The 18,393-nt window shown below is 50.9% G+C and overlaps 8 protein-coding genes across 8 annotated transcripts; 4 read left to right on the top strand and 4 right to left on the bottom strand.

Moving 5' to 3' along the window:
- Positions 1–122: 122 nt before the first annotated feature.
- P153DRAFT_302396 (ENTH-domain-containing protein) lies at positions 123–1,868 on the bottom strand (the record flags this gene model as incomplete). Its single annotated transcript, XM_033664449.1, has 5 exons — positions 123–1,397; positions 1,444–1,525; positions 1,574–1,622; positions 1,671–1,733; positions 1,787–1,868. The coding sequence occupies 5 exons, from the start codon at positions 1,866–1,868 to the stop codon at positions 123–125; spliced, it is 1,551 nt and encodes a 516-aa protein (XP_033518965.1).
- Positions 1,869–2,486: 618 nt separating this feature from the next.
- P153DRAFT_350745 (uncharacterized protein) lies at positions 2,487–3,728 on the top strand. The gene is made up of 5 exons (XM_033666301.1): positions 2,487–2,727; positions 2,813–3,031; positions 3,119–3,288; positions 3,341–3,447; positions 3,496–3,728. Exons 2-5 carry the CDS (start codon positions 2,833–2,835, stop codon positions 3,686–3,688), a joined length of 669 nt encoding a protein of 222 aa, XP_033518964.1. The 5' UTR covers positions 2,487–2,727; positions 2,813–2,832; the 3' UTR covers positions 3,689–3,728.
- A 264-nt stretch (positions 3,729–3,992) lies between these two features.
- P153DRAFT_370966 (cystathionine gamma-synthase-like protein) lies at positions 3,993–5,667 on the top strand. Its single transcript, XM_033669149.1, has one exon. It carries the CDS (start codon positions 4,171–4,173, stop codon positions 5,506–5,508), a length of 1,338 nt encoding a protein of 445 aa, XP_033518963.1. The 5' UTR covers positions 3,993–4,170; the 3' UTR covers positions 5,509–5,667.
- A 1,664-nt stretch (positions 5,668–7,331) lies between these two features.
- On the top strand, positions 7,332–8,584 carry P153DRAFT_350741 (hemolytic lectin LSLb). Its single transcript, XM_033666300.1, has 2 exons — positions 7,332–7,378; positions 7,432–8,584. The coding sequence occupies exons 1-2, from the start codon at positions 7,376–7,378 to the stop codon at positions 8,386–8,388; spliced, it is 960 nt and encodes a 319-aa protein (XP_033518962.1). The 5' UTR covers positions 7,332–7,375; the 3' UTR covers positions 8,389–8,584.
- A 2,128-nt stretch (positions 8,585–10,712) lies between these two features.
- P153DRAFT_301888 (carboxylic acid transport protein) lies at positions 10,713–12,419 on the bottom strand (the record flags this gene model as incomplete). The annotated part of the gene is made up of 4 exons (XM_033664413.1): positions 10,713–11,402; positions 11,456–11,765; positions 11,813–11,989; positions 12,040–12,419. The coding sequence occupies 4 exons, from the start codon at positions 12,417–12,419 to the stop codon at positions 10,713–10,715; spliced, it is 1,557 nt and encodes a 518-aa protein (XP_033518961.1).
- A 560-nt stretch (positions 12,420–12,979) lies between these two features.
- P153DRAFT_390607 (uncharacterized protein) lies at positions 12,980–13,700 on the bottom strand (the record flags this gene model as incomplete). Its single annotated transcript, XM_033670952.1, has 2 exons — positions 12,980–13,387; positions 13,521–13,700. 2 exons carry the CDS (start codon positions 13,698–13,700, stop codon positions 12,980–12,982), a joined length of 588 nt encoding a protein of 195 aa, XP_033518960.1.
- A 1,489-nt stretch (positions 13,701–15,189) lies between these two features.
- On the bottom strand, positions 15,190–15,881 carry P153DRAFT_370962 (uncharacterized protein; the record flags this gene model as incomplete). The annotated part of the gene is made up of 3 exons (XM_033669148.1): positions 15,190–15,509; positions 15,559–15,788; positions 15,839–15,881. The coding sequence occupies 3 exons, from the start codon at positions 15,876–15,878 to the stop codon at positions 15,498–15,500; spliced, it is 282 nt and encodes a 93-aa protein (XP_033518959.1). The 3' UTR covers positions 15,190–15,497.
- Positions 15,882–16,084: 203 nt separating this feature from the next.
- P153DRAFT_426558 (amidohydrolase 3) lies at positions 16,085–18,235 on the top strand. Its single transcript, XM_033672610.1, has 3 exons — positions 16,085–16,782; positions 16,836–17,289; positions 17,337–18,235. Exons 1-3 carry the CDS (start codon positions 16,288–16,290, stop codon positions 18,122–18,124), a joined length of 1,737 nt encoding a protein of 578 aa, XP_033518958.1. The 5' UTR covers positions 16,085–16,287; the 3' UTR covers positions 18,125–18,235.
- The last annotated feature ends 158 nt before the right edge of the window (positions 18,236–18,393 follow it).

Below are 18,393 nucleotides of genomic sequence, written 5' to 3'. Positions count from 1 at the left end.
GCCACATGCAATAACATCCGAATGGAGCACCTGTTCATAACAATCGACAGCTTTCGTATATTCGTTCAGTTTTCAAGTCTCCAAGCTTCCTCTACGCATCAACTTTTCGTCACCACATTCCACTAACCAAGCAAATCCCCCAAAGCACCACCCGGCTTATTCCCCGACTGTGGTGTCTGCTGCGTAGGCGTACTTGAGCTGGAGGCCGGAGCACCCCAGAGACCCTGACTAGTCTTCTGCTTCGCTAGATCGCCCATGGTCGCCTTCTGAGTCGGCGTCTGCGGCTTCTTCGGCGCCACACCACCGAGCAACGCTGCAAAAGCGTCACCGCCTGCCTTCTTCGGCGCCGCGCTCCCGATCTTTGCCCCTGGGGACATGACAGAGGGCGTGGAGCGGGCTGACTGGGGCGCGGTTTGAGCCACAGATGTGAAGTAGTTTGGTCCTGAGGCTTGGTATCCTGCGGGCTTGGGTGGCTGGGAGAATGTCGAGGCGGCCGCCGGGGCGGACATGGGGGGAGGCGCGAATTGGTTTGTTTTTGCGACTGGTGTGACGGTATTGAACAGGTCGTTGAAGTTGCTGTTGTTGGTAGCTGATTGTGGCTGCGGTGCGGCAAATTGGGTCGAGGAGTTGATCGTGGACGTCGACGCTGGGGGCGCCATACTGAACGCAGGCTTGGATACGGGCGCGACGGGAGCTGGTGGTGCGGCGGACTGGAAGTCGTCAAAGTCATCGTCATCCCCAAAGTCGTTCGCAGCGGGAATGACGGGCTGCTTTCCTGCAGAGCTCGATACGGGCGCGGGCTCGTCATCCCAGGCCAGCAGATCGGCCACAGGTTCTGGTGCTTTTGGCTTGGGAGCTTCCTTCTTGACCTCTTTTCTGGCCGCACTGACTGGAGGCTCCTTCCGCCGCTGGGGACTCGCATGTGTGGCCGCCCCCTCGTCGTACTCGTCGTATTCATCGAAACGATCGCCTCGTTGCTGCGTATCCGCAAAACCAGATTCGTTTCCTCCAAAGCCTCCACCGTCTCCAAAGACACCCCCGCTATAACCACCGTAGTCGGCCTGTTCGCTGCCAAACCCACCATATCTGCTGCCGCTTCCACCGCCTCCACCGCTACCGGAAGAGAAGCCCCCACTCATGCCCGCTCCGCCCTCGACACCTCCAAACTTGTTCCGGTTCGCGCGCGCCTTCTTGCGCTCGGTTCGGATGCGGTCGACGTCACCGAGAAGGTCGGCGAGCTCTTTGGCCCGGTTGCGCACGTTGATGCCCTGGTCCTTGCCGTTCTGGTCGATGAAGTGGAACTGGCGGAGCATCTTGAGGAGCGAGACGTGGGAGCGCGCATCGTCGATGACCCGTTCGGAGCCGTTCTTGATGAGGAACTCGAGGAGTTGGAGGCCCTGTCTAGTCAGCACATGTGGGAGGGAGACGGGGCGGTGGGGCTACCTTGTAGATCTGTCTCCATTCCTCCGACGACTTTTCTGTGAAGCGCTTGTAGATCATTGGCATGATTTCGTTCAACAGCTGGCTGCATCTTGTGAGCGTCGCGTCCGAGAGCGCACAGGTGGCTACGCACTAGTTGAAGGTTGCATTGGCAATCTCCTGCATCAGCGACGAGGATGCACCTTGGCGCGGTCAGTCACGGGCCGTGTGTTGGGGAGGAGCACACTCACCCCAGGGCTCGTTGTTGGTCGCCTCGCGCACTTTCGACTCCATCTCGGTGAAGTTCATGACAGCTGCAGCGCCCATCAGCAATGGCCAGCTGGCCCTCCCCCTCCCGACTGCGTACCATTTTGGGCTTTCCGGAAACCGGCCTTGAGGTCGTAGAGCGACAAGTTGCTCACTTGGTCTTTCAGGCTGTTGAAATCCATCGTGGTGGGATTGCGCGTCGAGGCGGTTCGCTGTTCAGGAGAAGGGTTGGTGCAAGTGGCTGCGCAGTTCGTGTCGAAGCGGCTCGGCTGGCTGGCCACCACAGGGACGCCCGAGTCAGCCTTGCAGAGGGCACGTGGTGGTGAAGTGACTGTCAGCGCGAGAGATGGGCATAGGTAGGATTTTTCTGTTAGAAGGAAACGTTGGATATTTTTGTGCAGTGTGTATGTTTCATCACAGAGAGAGATGCTGGGTACGATAATCACGTGACAATATCTCCATCTCCACTCCTCTTGCGCCTACCTATCTACGCAGGCGAGCACAGTTGCCCCAAGCGCTAGTGCACCAGAGCTCGCCATCAGCTCGACTCGATGTTCTAAGTCTAGCAATAGCTTAAGATTACACTTCGCATCGTATTCATTGATCCTCTACATATAAGGTAGATAGCACTCAGACTAGCACATACATACAACATGAACATTGTCCCGTCTTTTGTCGCTTCTGGCTGAAACCTATATGTTCTACGCAAGAGCCCATCCTTGCCATGCACACAGTAACTAGAGAAAAAAGCTCCAAAGTACCAAGTTCAATACTAAAGCGATGAACGCGCCAAATTAGGAACGCGCCAGTCCGTGCTCAAGCTTCATCATCATCGGTCTCCAAAGTTTTCGATGTCTCGGTCACATCTCTTGCACCGCACTTCCAGCTTTTGGCGCTATTTCGTTTCAGCAATTGTACCATAGCCATCTCGTTCGTCTCTTGTGTTGCATACCCCCCTCATCTCTTCCCACCACCACCGCATTTTTCGAGTGCGATTTGCCATTGTACATCAATTTCTCCAGAATCACATTTGCCTCACAGGTAAGATGAAACCCCACGCTGCACATGGCAGATATGCAGCGTAGCCTTGATTCACCGCCAAGAACCGCTAGCTAACCCCTCACAGCCTATCACCCCGCGCTCGCCATGTTTGCCCCACTCAAGACTTCGTCCGCCGCCCTCTCGACCTTCCGCTCTGCCTCAATTCGCGCCCCAATCAACAAGCGATTCTTCACTCCTTCAGCCGCCAACATGACCATCAAGACATACTTTGACATTTCCTGGACCGGCCCCCAGGTCGAGGTCGACGGACAGGGCAATATCACCAAGAAGGGCGAGGTCGCGTGTAAGCTGCCCCTCGATAGCTGCAGCTCCATTGCGAGCGCGTTATAGTATATGCACTACTCGATCCGCTGCTGACAAACTCTCCTAGCCCAGAAAGGACGCATCAACTTCGAGCTCTACGAGGAGACTGTCCCCAAGACGGCTGAGAACTTCCGTGCTCTCTGCACTGGGGAGGTAGGCTTTGGGTACAAGGGCTCCAAGTTCCACCGTGTCATCCCCGACTTCATGCTTCAGGGTGGTGACTTCACCCGCGGCAACGTAAGATGCTCACTGCATGTACTAGGTGGGGCAATTGGCTGATAAACTGCAGGGCACCGGTGGCAAGTCCATCTATGGCGAGAAGTTCAGCGACGAGAACTTCAAGCTGAAGCACACCAAGCCATTCCTGCTGTCCATGGCCAACGCGGGCCCGAACACGTACGTCTCTCTGACCTACTGACTGCAATCGGCGCTAACACATCTCAGCAACGGCTCCCAGTTCTTCATCACCACCATCGTGACCTCGTGGCTCGACGGTAAGCACGTTGTCTTTGGCGGCGTTCCCGATGGTGACGTTGAGTCAATGAGGGTTGTCCGTGCCATCGAGGCATGTGGCTCCAGCAACGGTTCCATCAAGTACAAGGAGTCGCCAACCATCACTGGTGCAGGTGTGCAGTAGATGTTTGACTGAGCTGTGGAGACAGTTCGAAGTGACGGAGCGGTTCATATGCATTGAGGGCTCTAGCCTATACTAGAGCACTCTCCAAAGCAATAAATACCTACCCGATCTATCATTCACGAATTCATGATTGTTCTACGTAATGTTTGTGCCTTGTTTCGCGCTCCGCGATGCTCCATAAAATTTTGGCGTAATGAGGGGCAGCTGCCCCGCACTAGTCAGTTGCCCCACCATCGTCATCGCCGTTTCTCTAGACAGGGCTGCACAGTTGTTGAAGTGGTGTAAAAGAGTAGAAATAAATGTGGACACATCTAGCGGCTATTTCCATCTCGTGTAGGGCGTGATATTGACATTTGCTCAACGACTGACTCAATGACGCCATTCGCCGGCTTGCTTTAAACTGTCTCTGCATCCTTCTTTGTCTAGGTATTGATATTCGTACTGGACTTCGGCAATTCCACACTCGTCAAACCTATCTCGAAATGTCTCCATCCTACCATGCCGCAACGCACGGCATTCACGCTGATAACCACGTAAACGCCCTCACCGACATCGCCCCTCCCATCCACACATCCACCACATTCCGTTATCCCCGCAACCCAGATGAATTGGAACCTGTCCCTGAAGAGGGCGAATTTGTCGATCTAACGACACCTCTCATCTACTCTCGTCTTGCATCCGCAAACACCAATCGCCTCGAGACCATCCTAGCCCCACTGATTTATCCCAATGCCAAACAGGAAGAGTTGGGAGGCAGTGAAGGACTGGCAAACCATGTTGTCAGTTACTCGAGCGGATTGAGCGCGTTCCACGCGTTGCTCGTCAATGTTGTGCCCAAAGTCATCGCGATCTCTGGCGGCTACCACGGATGTCACGGCGTGATCGACCTACACAAGAAGATGCACAACGTGAAAACAGTAGACCTCCACGCCGACGACGCAGCATGGGATGCCGCCGGTCTTGGAAAGGGCGATATTGTGCATCTCGAAACTCCGCTGAATCCCACCGGCGAGGCCTTTGAGATCAAAAAGTACGCCGAACGAGCTCACAAGCGAGGTGCATTTCTCAGCATCGACTCCACATTTGGACCGCCCGGTTTGCAGGATCCGTTCCAGTGGGGAGCAGATGTAGTCATGCACTCTGGTACGAAGTACATCGGTGGACACAGCGATATGCTCTGCGGTATCCTCGCCACATCTACTTCAAAGGAGGGGCTGAAGATGGCAAAGACGCTCCGCGCTGAGCGCATCTTCCTCGGCGCAGTGCTAGGCTCGCTAGAAGGCTGGCTCGGCGTGCGCAGTCTGCGGACCATGGAACTCCGCGTCCAACGTCAGTCTTCAAACGCTACACAACTCGTCTCCTGGCTCAACGACTCCCTCAACGGAAAGACCAGCGACGCGGAGCTCGTGAAGAAAATCGTCAACAAAGTCTCACATGCGTCCCTCCAGGCAGACGATATGTCGTGGCTCAAGGAACAAATGCCCAATGGTTTCGGCCCCGTGTTCAGCATCTACACGCATAAATCATCCCAGGCACGAGGTCTGCCAAGCCATCTACAGCTTTTCCACCACGCCACGAGTTTGGGGGGCGTGGAGAGCTTGATCGAGTGGCGGCGCATGTCAGATTGTGACGTTGACGAGACGCTTTTGCGTGTCAGTGTTGGAGTGGAGAACTGGGAAGACCTGAAGAACGACTTTTTGTCTGCTTTCAAAGCACTGGCAGACGGTGCGGAGAAAGAGGACAAGAGTGGCGAGGGAGGGAATGTAGCGGTGGGGCAGCAGGGGGCGGAGATGCCTGGGGCTGGTGCAGGGGCTGTCTGAATAAGTGTTAGGAGAGGGTGCTGAGATAGTATCGAATGCGGCAAAGCTTGTCTGGTGTCAATTCATGATTTTACATCACTGTTTTAATTGGTATTTCGCGCTCTCTCAGGGGATCTTCATGCTGATCTGCTGTACTTGTAGATTCTAATCCATACGCGCTAGTTATTATACCACCCTCAACAACGACACTCTGCACGCCTCCCTTCCCATGTTCTCGAAGATAAACCCCCCGGTTCAAACGCTACGTCCCATCCCATAAGATTATATCACATCACCAAACAGATATGACACCACCAGAAGAGCGATAGCCAACGTTACACAACAAACAACAAGGTGCAATGTTGGATGCTAACTGGCTGGTCTCGGGTAGTACAAACATGCATGGTTAATGCACCTTATACTATGTATGCGCCTTTCTTTTTGCATTTATTTTGTCTTGTAATTGTTCATTGCGGTGCTATATGCACTCAAGACACACACCAAGACATAGCTTATACATTAGCGCGGAAGTGGTTCTGGGCAGAATCCCAACGTGCCAACTCATAGCACGCTACTTACACCATTGTGGAGACTAACACAGCAGGCGTAGCTTGAGCATGAAGACGTGGCCGACGTTAAGAAGGAGAGAGAGTTATGTATACTACTCATAAGATCACCCACCGCATAGGCAATCTGGTGCTTCAAGGTCATCAGCAGCGACGAGCAAGATGCATGATTAGGCTGTCATCCCGATGTAACATGATGACGCCAGATACATGAGAGGCTGCATTATGCGTTGTTGACTTTCGGGCATTCTGGTGCCGCTCAGTCTTTCACACGCCCGGGAGGCTCCGTAGGAGATCGATTCGCTCTCGTCCCCCGATCGATACGATGTCCGACAAGCCTAAGCGAACAAAAATCGATGGCGATCCGTAGCAGCCGAAATAGCCTACGAACCGAAAGAGTCGTTCGCGATCGGCAGAATAGGAGAAAGCCCTAACAGAAAAGGCTCATCAACGCGAAAGAGAAACCCTTAGGCAGCTTGATAGAGTTTGCAACGTAGAAAATGCGATGCTCTTGGCCCTCGCCAGAGTAGATGACATTCGCTGAGAACAGATTCGATTTAACACAGTATAGCTTGGGTGCTTTCTGACGCGATGACGAAGCGGGCGGAGCGGGCCTTGCCGATCGTGACAGACAGTCTAACTACAAATCGAGCACTAATGCTAATCGGGCATGAAAACAACAGGGGGTTTCACCTCTTGTAGATCTGACATGGACTGTTAAGAGATCGATGAACAGACACCTGTATGTCAACCCTTAGAGCTACGCGCTACGGCAATCTAGCTCGTGCTGCTCACGCTAAGGCGAGTCAGTTAGTACTTGCCCGGTCAGTGAGTCCTTGCCAGTCACCTTTGGCCATACAGATTTTAGTCAGTGGTACTTCCAGGGTTGGATTAGTAGACCTACCATACGCATATCCATATGCTGACCTGGTCCCAATCGTTACGCCGTTGTCCCCTGCAATCCCTGTAGGTCCTTACGTCCCTTCTCATGCGTCTTGTCTCTATCTACTCACCCTGTGCTCCATGGTTGCATTTGTAAACCATAACGCGCCATGATCCACACAGTATTACGTATTTCGCATCGACCTAGTTAGAGTCATCACCGATGCATGTGCACAAAATCGATCGAGGCATCAATTGCCCATGCGGTGTTTTGTTGAGAAGATAAACGCGCAACAACGAAGTCGCACGAAGGATAACAGGGGCACGTGAATTCTCTTCTCAAGTAGAGTATTTAAGCATCTTGGATTCCGTGTCTTACCATTGATTCACTTCACACTACCCACTTGGCTATTATTACCAAATTCCTCAGTATCAGCAAAATGGTGAGTAACTTATATAGAAATCAGGCAAGCTTTAGACCACTAATTGTTGCCAGGCTTCTCAAAAGCTTTACATTCCGCCCGATGGCATATCAGTACGACTCGCCAATTTGAAGAGCCACCGTGTTCTCTTCTCAAGGTCCCATGAGGCGCCATACTTTGGACATCACCCTTTAGCGGACGTCTGCGATGACCAATGGTGGAAGATCATTCCGGGTACAGGTTCTCGTGAAGGAACATACCTTATAAAGAGCGATGTGACTTCAGAAGTGCTTTACTCTCGGTCGAACAATGCACCAAACTTCGGAACTGATGGTGGAAACGGGTCTTATGACGACCAATGGTTCGTTTTCGAGGCTGGCATAGGCAGGCGGGCCAGCTACTTTCGCATCAAGGCTCCATCGACCAACACCGTGGTGTTCTCACGTGATGCCGACCCCCAATTGTCTAGTCATCCGGCTGATGGGACGGTTTCTGATGACCAATACTTCACCTTCATGATGGAAGATATGGTACTCGACAGCATGGTGTTTCATGAAACCGGAGGCGTCATCGGAGGCACGTCACCGAGCTCCCTGGGCAAGCAAACATTGCCAAACAGGTCGTCTACCCCTCAGACAATTACCGCAACGTTCACCGAACAAGAGGATAGAGAATATTCCTTCGAGCATACGACGGGAATGTCTCTGACCGTCGGCACCGAGCTTTCCGTCGGAGTTCCTGGCATCGCCGAAGGAAAAATAAGCATGTCTGCCACGCATAGCGAGGAGTTCAAATGGGGCTCCACTACAAAGACGGGCAAAGGCACCGCGTACAATTTCGCCGTGACTGCACCCCCCTGGACGTGTGTCACGGCGTACGCCACTATGAACAAGTCTAAGATGAGTGTGCCGTATACCATGACGCTCAAGTCGAAGAGCACGGGTTACAAGGTTGTTACTGAAGGGGTGTTCCACGGCGTGCACATGTACGATGCAACGTGCTCCTACACCGAGGAGAAGCTTAGCCACTAGAGTATAGTTATTGACGCCTAAGGCTTACAATGTTCTCTTGCAAGGATTAGGCGCAAAATATATCCTTGCTATAAACTGCTCCTGGATTGTTACACTTCTTATACACTCTCCTTTATAGAACTGTATTTCGCCCCTGACCTCTGGTCATACTGCGAGTAAATGAGATGCTATGCAGCCGAAGTGCATAGTCGATCACAGTAACTTTATTTGACACTTTTAAGTGCGTAAACCTGGTGTTGACTGTATCGAGTGTTGAGAGAGAAGAACGTATAGTAATATGTGTGTTTACTGATACTATATCTCACCACGCAAACAAGAAAATCACGACTCTAGGTTGGGATTATTGTACAGGTCAACGTTCAACACCCATTATCTCTGACTTTTCGTCGTTACGAGCAAAAGAATTTGCCTCAAACTATGTCCATTGGCTAGCCGTTGTAATGTGTCGACTAGTCAATCACATCAACATCTCTCATTCCACGGGATTGCTTTCTTCAATGCGTGTTGGACGTCGTTAAAATTCCCTCTTCCCTTACGTCGCCGTGACTGCGACCTTTTCTGTGATACTTTACCAGGAAATTCTCCTTCATTACCTCCCATGAATTGTGCGAATTTCATGTTTTATGAACAGTACAAATACAATCGCTCATTTGGGAAGACAACCGAGATATTTGTCAACTACTCAAGCTATATGTCGCACTGACATATTCTCACTAAGAGGAATTGATATACAATGGTAACAATTTCACACATATCCTAATACAGTCTCCTTTCGCACTCTAAAGAACCACATCTCCTTTCAAACCATCACATCCGCATCACATCATCACGCAATCCAAAACTTCAGAGAAACATTCATGTATCCTTTCTATGATATTTCTACCCGTCTGCTTACCCTACCCACAATCGAACATGCGGAAATGAGTCATTGTGACTTGTCAAATATACGCCGTGAAGAGCATAAGAAGAACACTCCAGCAGCCCCCGATTCGCAGGATCTCAACTCGCTCAAACTTGGAGTATGTACCACACCGTAGACAGGAGACGGGAGAATAGCGTAGGAAGGTATGAGTTGTTGATGCGATAGACGTGCAGGGCTAGTCTTTGCATGTTGATAGACTTAGATACATGCCGACTACATTACTTGTAATATTCCGTACGGAGTATGACCATGGGAAATTGTGTGCGAAATACATGTCATTGTGTATGTTCATATTTCACAAATCATACGGTTCTAGCAGTTCAAAAGGCTTGTACGGTCACCTGCTGAACGCACTATGATGTAGGAAGAATGAAAAAGTTCTGGGGCACAAGACAAGGCTGTTACGTGAGATACTGTTACTTTTCACTTGTATTTTATTAGTTTTCGCGTTTTTTTGCGAACAAGTTGCGTAACGTACTATTCCATGTAAATTTCTAGTGTCAGGTCGGAATTTGGTCATGTGAACTAGAGGGGACTCTTTCTCCTGAACCGCATGTATGGGTTGTTAAGTTTAAGTTCATGCAATGCAATGCACTGTCTTGCCACCACATTCCAGACAACCCAGCACGTTCCATCACGTATTCAACGGGACGAAACGAGACGGATTCCAGTGAGACATATCGGAACAGAGAAGGAAGATCACGCGTGGCAATAGATTGTACCGCGGAATAAAACCTACCCCAAGACCTACTCTAGTAGACGAGGACTCCACCCGCAAGTCCCCGGTCTCTCTACTCAGAAGGCACTAAACACGAGGGCGAGATCCGACATGTCCCTCCAATCCATGCAGTTTCCGCGGCCTACGCTAGAACTCATCAAGGTAAAGCAGCGGTCGGAAGTTCTGGACTCAACACTATCTAAGTACAGGGGTGACGAGGCTCTTTGCGCCACTGCACATGACTCAAGATTTAGAGTATAGGTGGCTTGCATGATTGCAGGGGCCTTGCTCCGGATTGTGGGGAGGTTTTTTCACGCTTGGAATGCCGATGGATTGGCTTGGCAGTGGATGTCGGATGGGGCATATCGGCACGTGGGCTCTGGGGATGTGGTGTTAAGGTGGGGAAATCGTACCACGATTGGGGGGGATTGCCTATTGCGGGTTGAGCGTGGAGATGTCTTCGGGAAATGACGGGGCAGATGATGGGGAAACGATGGAGACGACGACGGGGAAAATTGCGGGGTTTGCCTGGCAGAAAGTTCATTGGGACAATTGCAAATTCATTGTTTGGGTGTCAGATAACATTGTGGAATTTCAATCGTCGTATTTCATTTCTCATGCTAACCACCAAAGTTACTCATATCTTCGTTTTCATCTCATGCAACGAAACAAGCCATCGTGCATTCAAACCTTCTCGACGTTGTTAGATTTGGGCGCAGTCTCGTGGACCTCAATAGCTCTTACACCATCCTTCTCGGAGTGAATGCTACCCTGTTCGATGTCCTTAGCCACCTCCCCAGCACCGATCGGGGCGCTAGTCTCGAAGTGACGACCCTTCTTCTCAGGACCCACTGCAGTCGTGCAAGCAATACCCATAGCGATGATAGCTGTAGCAATGCCCATAACTGGACCATAAGCTGGAGAAAGCTTGCCATCGTGCGTCCTGATTTGGTGCGATTCAGCCAGTGCGTTGACGATTTGCGCGGATGGCGAAGAAATCATGTTTCCGAGTTGATATGTAATTCCGACGAATGACGAACGGAAAGCAGGTGGCGACAGCTCGTTGAGATGGATGGGAATCACTCCCCATGCTCCTTGGACGAAGAACTGAATCATGAAGCCAGAGGCTGAGAGGCCGCGTTCGGTGGTGGGCAGAATCCAGGCCGGAATCATGAAAGCCGACATGAACGCAGCGCAGATGATAGTGCGACGACGGCCGAACCATTGCGAAGTGTACCCAAGGATAGTACCGCCCACACAGGCTCCGGTCTTCATCAGGATAGAGGCGCGGGTCGAACCAGCAGCACTGAGGTGTTTCGACTGCTTCATGAATGTGGTGTAGCTGTCTTGGCTGGTGTGCGAATAGAAGTTAAACTAGATCGCATTAGTTGGAGTTGATCGAGAAGACTTTAGGTGAGTGGACGTACCCAAGTCATCAAGAAGATACAGTAGACACACATCTTCCACTCCTTAGCAAGCATCACCTTGGTCTCCATCCAGAAAGCGCCGGGAGCTTTTGCCTTGTGGCCTGCCTTCTTTGCCTCGATGAACTGCTGGGACTCGGGGAAGAGGATTCGAAGGAAGCCAACAGCGATTGAGAAACCAGCTCCGATCCAGAAGACAATCTTCCAGGTGTTTGTCTCTCCACCAACACCCAAATTGGCGCAGGCGGCAAGAACGTAGCCGAAAGAGTATCCTTGTTGGAGGATACCACTCATAAGACCTCTTGCATCGACACTGTGGATGTTAGTGGTTGTTCGATGCAATAGGTATGTACTGCTTACGGGCAGTTCTCCAACGCCATGGAGATGGCATTTCCGTAGACACCACCCATGAAAAGCCCGAACAGACTGCGTACAGCAAGGAACTGCTGGAAAGTACCAGCGTAGATGGTTGCGACTTGAAGAAGTCCCAGGATCATCATGTTGATGACCATGGGCCATTTGCGACCGAACTTGTCACTGAAATTGTCAACTTCTGCACTTCGATGCTCACACTGTATTAAACATACCCGGCCAGACCGAAGAAGGCAGCACCCACAGAACGCAGAAGTAATGTCAAGGTGATAGCAGTGGTGATGTTCGTATTGGATTGCTTGTAGTAAGCTGCGAGCTTGGTCGTCTGGATCGAGAGCGCGTGAAAGTCGAAAGCATCGGCGGTCCATGCCAAAAAGCCGACAATGAAGTAAAGCCAGTCTTTCAGTTTGAGCTGAGCGAATAGGCTGAAGGGGTTCTTCAATGGTGCAGGCTTCTGCCATTCGCAGTGCTCTTCGCCGTAGTCATTTCTGACCACGACGCGCTGGTCCCAGGTGAAGAGGTCTCTCAAGCTCTGCTTGGCCGTCGCCAAAGTGCCCTTGGCCAGAGGGTCTGCTGGTCGGTTGGTGCTCGCCATGATGACTACAAGAGCTTAAAGGCGGACAAAAGTGGGGCAGAGACTGATACTCTTCGAAAGCAAGATATGAGCCTGAGCAGAAAACTGGTGTGCGGAATGGATGGCACAGACTCTATATATACCCAATAGTGAGTCCATCGGGATCTTTTACCCCATACATTCGCTTGCAAGCCACCTGTGCGATAAAATGGATGGGTACGGTATGGATGCGGAGCGAAAACATGCCAAGGGCCTCTAATGATGCAGGCGCGGAGTAGCTGCAGAGTGGATGTAACAACAGGCCGAGGAAGCCAAGACTACCAAGCAATAGTGGTGGAGGACTGGGCTCGGATGTCGTACGAGTGAGGGAAATGCCACCCTTCCCCAGGTTTTTGCCGAACGTATCAGAGCGTGTAGTATCATAGCGCGCCAATCTCCACCCTGTTGCCTCGTTCCCCACGGGGTTGCAAGGACGCGCTGCAAAATCTCCGAAGCACGTCGATGATCGTACGCTTTTGTGCGAGTGCCCGATAGCGGCTGTTTGGGCTCTGCTTACAACATTGGTATTGCTGTTTGCCTGTTCAGTCAAGCTCTGTGGCGTTGGAGAAGCCTTCTTGCGCTACCTTCGCGCTGAAGAAGCTCCACGCCGAGCACGGCAGCCACAAAACTTGGCGCACATTATTGAAAGTGAGCCTAATGGTCGCGCTGAAGCCTGCCTCCATTCCACGGGCGATAACAGGGTACGTAAGTGGCACGCCTGCCAAGCAGACAAAACTGTTTGGCTTGCAGGCCAAGATGGACACTTCGTCAGCCGAACGTCCTTGGACAGGCTTCTTTCGACAACCCTGGTGCGGCGTTGGGATGGGTTGCCACAAAAGGCCAGCCGTGTGGTGAGGACCACTGCGTTCGGCGGTGAAAGCATTAAGAGCGGGCATCTGTGAGTCCTTATTGCATTCACACCAGATGTATCGAGACCGAAGGACGGGCAGCTAACCCATGATGAGCTCAGTCGTTGTGCAGTGCATACACGCGCGGGCGCATGGAGGTCGACGGTGCACAAGGCCAAAACGCGACGAATCGTTCTGGCTGTAGAACAGCGTTGGCAGTTTTGGAATGACTGACTCCTGACGCGCAGGTGACACGCAGAGTGAGGGGAGTGTTCAGATCGGCAGTGGAGAACGGCGGAGACGCCGCCAAAAGCGCTAAGACGAGGACGATGCGAATCGCGATCAGGCCTTGCATGTTCCCATACACCACCATCCGGATTCTGGCGACTGCCAAGAACATCGCATGCGCGGACATTTGTGCTTCTCTGATTCGTCAGAATCGATCGACCTCGGAATAGTTTTGCTATCTACATCGCTCAACAAAAAGCTAAGTAGTGTGACAAAGCGTCCAACCGCGTGCTAAATTGTGTCTTAGCGCCTACCGGCAGAAGCATACTTACTGCCATGGTTAGCGAAGTTTCCAAATTAGCTTCACTACAGATACCCAAAATCTCGGCCGACAAGCCACCATGACAGGTGAATCTCTTCCGATCAGTCACCCAAGTACCCAAGACCCGAAGGATTCGCGTCAGGCGTCGCTCGTCGGAAGAGCGCCGAGTCAAATCGGCAGCTTTCACCGACAGAAAGCTGACTCAGAACGCGCGGTTCCCTGACACTAAAATCTCGCATTGAGATTCTGCCCTGCACCATCTCTGCTTCGACAGCGGATTAAACATCAGGATACATTGCAGCATCTTGTCTGTTGTATCATGAAGGAGTATTAATTGGACATGAGAACTGGCCTATCGCGATCCGCCAAGATACACTTCATCAGTACTAACAGAAGATTATCCCCTAACATACGCCTGTCAAAATCGTAGATAGCTGTCTCGGCGCCGAGAGCAGGAGGTACTTGGAGATTGACGTCTGAAACGTCAACAGTGTCTTGAACCAAGTCGACACGGATGTATTTAGACTAGATTGTTCTCCCTTCGACTGCATATGTTACGATAGCTTAGTTGTCTTTGGGAAGACGACGTGTGAAGTTTCATTTCCTTGAGTATGTAGTGTTAGGGTGGTCTGATCATTATCAAGTCAATTCTCATACGAGATGGCGTATGAAGGTCATCAGCGGAGAGTCTTGAGCCGAAGATGTCTTGGGAGCAGGTTCAGTGCTGATCACCGATAAATGGCATCTTCCCAGTCCACCTCCTTCAATGTTTAACGCCGAATGTCAGATAAAATGAACCCTTGGTCTTGGCCAAGGGTTTGCAAGACCATCTACGAAGCCAAAAGGAGAACGTGAGAACGAGAAAGTGTCCCCCTTGTCAAGAGCACTACTTCTTCTTTACTTCAGAAATCATGGGTATGAGTTGACTATAACGATGTAAAGGCTTGTGCTCAACAATCTCCTCAGCTACGCTCGAGGAGCTCGTTTCATCTGCTTCCAATTGTTCTCTACTGGCTGCTCCTTCTCGGCACATATTGTCCAGAGCCTATTTGGGTGCGCGCTTGTTCTCATAGTAGAGTCATATCTGCTTACATCATACTCATAACTTGGCCATCCTTCAACAGATATAAGTCTTGTATAGTGAAAGAAATCGAGTTTTCTGTGCTCGCGCGGTCGGATGAATAGTGGACCAAGTTCTACAGTATATAGGTCAACGTACATATATAGAATATTTGGTCTCAGAGTAGCTTCATATCCGCACTATGGACAATCAACTGCCACTCATAGCTATTCATGCACGTGGTTTCTAGCCGTGTATGAGATGTGGACAAGATTACCATAGAAACAAACTTTAGGCATGCACACAAGAAGAGGTCAACAGGCAAGAAGGGACTCTGACAGAGTGTATATAGACTGTGCAAGTAATTAAAGCAATGTTCCGGAAAGCCATTGAAGGTGGTATAGAGGAGGCAGCGATTTGCTTTAATGTGTATGTCGATCCACGTGCCGGCTGCACAAAGCAGTGAACATGATGTGGCGGATGATAGATGGCCTTAGCCTCGGTTGCAGTACAATCAAATGAGATGTATGATCCAGCCAGCTCCAGGCATGCAACCTTCCATACAGGCCCGTTCTTGAGTTTCGGTTTCCACATATCACCCTTCAAGTATCAAACTACACTCCATCAGCACACATACAATCCACAGTCCGGGTCTTCACATACCTGCCACTTCTGCAATCCACTAGCTCTATCTCCTGCTCTTGGTGGTGCTCTGCTTGCCATCTTCGGCTCATGCGTTTTTGAGTACTCCTGCGCAAGAGATGGGCATGCTTTCTTGTGTGCTTTGAAGTGTGCCTTCTGGCAGTCTTTGCCGCAGTACAACACGCTGTGGCATTTGTTGCACTCTTTCAGCGGTTTTTCATCCGAAGTCTTGTTGCACTGGGCGCATGATTCTAGCATGCTGGTTAGAGATGTGTGGTTCAAAAATGGCAGGCTGGGGTACCCGGCGCGCCTGAGGCACTGGCATTTGACGACTCAGCCATCGTTCTGGAGTGTGTGTAATGTCTTTATGGGCTCTGATTCACGGGACTGACTTGTTACTGCCTGTGGGAAGATTTCACGGCGCAAATGCAGGATTACGGCGAAAAAAGGTTAGTGTGGGGTGCGTTGCGCTAACGATGCTATCTCCGAGTAAGGACCGCACCTGCACATCTCACGCAAACCTGCATTTACTATTCTCCCGTGGCATGTTTGGAACATGGAGTCGCAAGATTCTCGTGATGATTTGCGATAGGAAAACTGAGGCTGATAGTCATGTTTCTTTCCATATGTTCCCAATTGGTCTAGCCGTCATCGACGCCCGATAAGCGATTTTGGGGCACAAGAATACTTTTAGCTTTAACGCTCTCAAAACCACCAGCGTCAAAGTGCTTCCGCAGTCTTGGACGGGCCATGCCTTCTATATCGACCCTCTTCTGGGCATCCATCCCTATCCTGCTGGCCGCACTCATCTACCAGGTCGGAGTCCCAGCAATTCTCCTCACGTCGATAAGCGAGCATATCGCGTTCAGGGTACTAGGAAATCTCTTCGCAACGACCCACTGCTATGCCTCTGTTAAAACATTGTCGGAGGGGCTAGATCATGCCGAATGTTTCAGCGTTTCAGGAGGAGTATTCACAAAAGTGTTCCCAGATCATTCTCTCGATGCAGTTAAGCATGCACGTACCGGGTACGTGGTGCCGGGCTTCTGGGACGGGCATGGCCATTTGTTGATGTATGGAGAACTGCTGGATTCTGTAAGCTTATTTGGTGCTGAAGATATGAGAGAAGTCAAGCGAAGACTCGTGGAATACCAACAAGAACGTCCAGAGACTGGAACGAGTGAGCAATGGTTGAGAGGAGTTGGATGGGATCAAGCAAATTTTGACGGCGAATGGCCGGTATCGGTATGGCTATTCTATATGTTTGATGTCAAGTCAGATCACTTACATCTTTACAGTCAGATCTTGAGATCGACAATGCCTTCAAGGACCTATATGTCATGTTAGACAGAGTAGACGTTCATTGTATCTGGGTCTCCGAGAAAGTACTATCTCTCTTGCCATCGTATCTGCCTGATATGCCTGGAGGGGAGATCCCAGCAAAGGGTGTCTTCTGCGATAACGCTATGGACATCGTCCTGGAGCACTACCCAAAGCCTGGCAAGCAACGCAAAACCAAATTCATCAAAGACGCTATGTCTGAGTTGAACAGGTTTGGTATAGTGGGAATGCATGACGCTGGCGTTGTTCCGAGTGATTTGGAACTCTACAAAGAGCTCTCTGCAGATGAAGACTGGACAGTCCGAGTCAACGCGATGGTTGAGTGTGAAATGAGGAATACGTTCTGTCCTGACGCGGTGGAAAAGTCAAAGACGCCCAAGCTGCAAATCAATTCTGTGAAACTATTTGGGGGTATGTATCCGCCTGTCTGTTCAAAACAAGATGCTTACGTATGGCAGACGGCGCGCTTGGAAGTTGGGGTAGTGCGATGATTGAGCCATACAGCGACAAACTCGAGAGTTCTGGTTCGCTTTTGGTGAATACCAGTACCCTCTCTAAGTTGACTCTAGATTGGGCAGAGGCCGGATTTCAGGTCAACATCCACAGTATTGGCGACCTTGCGAATCGGCACGCGATCGATGCATTTGAAGCAGCTTTAGAGGTCTTGTGTCCTGACATCGATCCCTACTCGTGTCAGTCTCAACATCGTTTCCGCATCGAGCATGCTCAGATTATCCATCCAGAGGATCAATCTCGGCTCCTCAAGCTAGGCATTATCCCTTCGATTCAACCCACTCACGCTACTAGCGATATGGGTTATGCCGAGAGTAGACTTGGCAAACAGAGGACAGCGCAAGAAGCATATCGAATGCGCTCACTCTTATCTCTCCGCCCTGTGCTTGGATCTGACTTTCCAGTAGAGCCTCCCAGTATCCTCGAAGGCATGTACGCTGCAATTACGCGAAGAAGTCCAAGAACGGGACTTGACCCTAACGGCAGTAAGACTGGTTGGTATCCTGAAGAGACCATCACTCTGGGGCAAGCCCTGGAAGGTTTCACTGTCAACGCTGCGTACGGCGCATTCCTTGAAGGCAAAGCTGGGATAATCAAACCTGGGGCGTATGCGGATTGGGTCGTTCTAGACGAATCATTAGAGACGACAGATTTGCGAAAAGCGACTATCCGAGAGACGTGGGTTGGTGGTAAGAGAGTGTACCTACGTCCTGCCGCCGAAGGCACTCCCTGAGTCAATACCAGGAACCAGGGTGCAGCGAAACTATGCAACAGCTAGACAACTACAGCTAAGTTTAGTGTAGCAATCTTGTGCCTGGATTTTAAGCTGTATACGCCTTGCGTGTACTTTAACAAATTCTAATTGTGCTGTTTTGCGGCCTGTAGGAGCCACAAAGAATGTGACTTCCCGCTTTTACAGTTGTCCGAGAGTCGGGATACATGGCTTGTTGTCGATCCATTAGTTGCACGTCCTACCTCTCACTCCGTCGCATCGTCAAACAT

The sequence above is a fragment of the Dothidotthia symphoricarpi genome (genome assembly GCF_010015815.1).
Source record: "Dothidotthia symphoricarpi CBS 119687 unplaced genomic scaffold P153scaffold_23, whole genome shotgun sequence".
Taxonomy (NCBI): domain Eukaryota; kingdom Fungi; phylum Ascomycota; class Dothideomycetes; order Pleosporales; family Dothidotthiaceae; genus Dothidotthia; species Dothidotthia symphoricarpi.
This window is presented reverse-complemented; position numbering and strand designations above follow the sequence as displayed.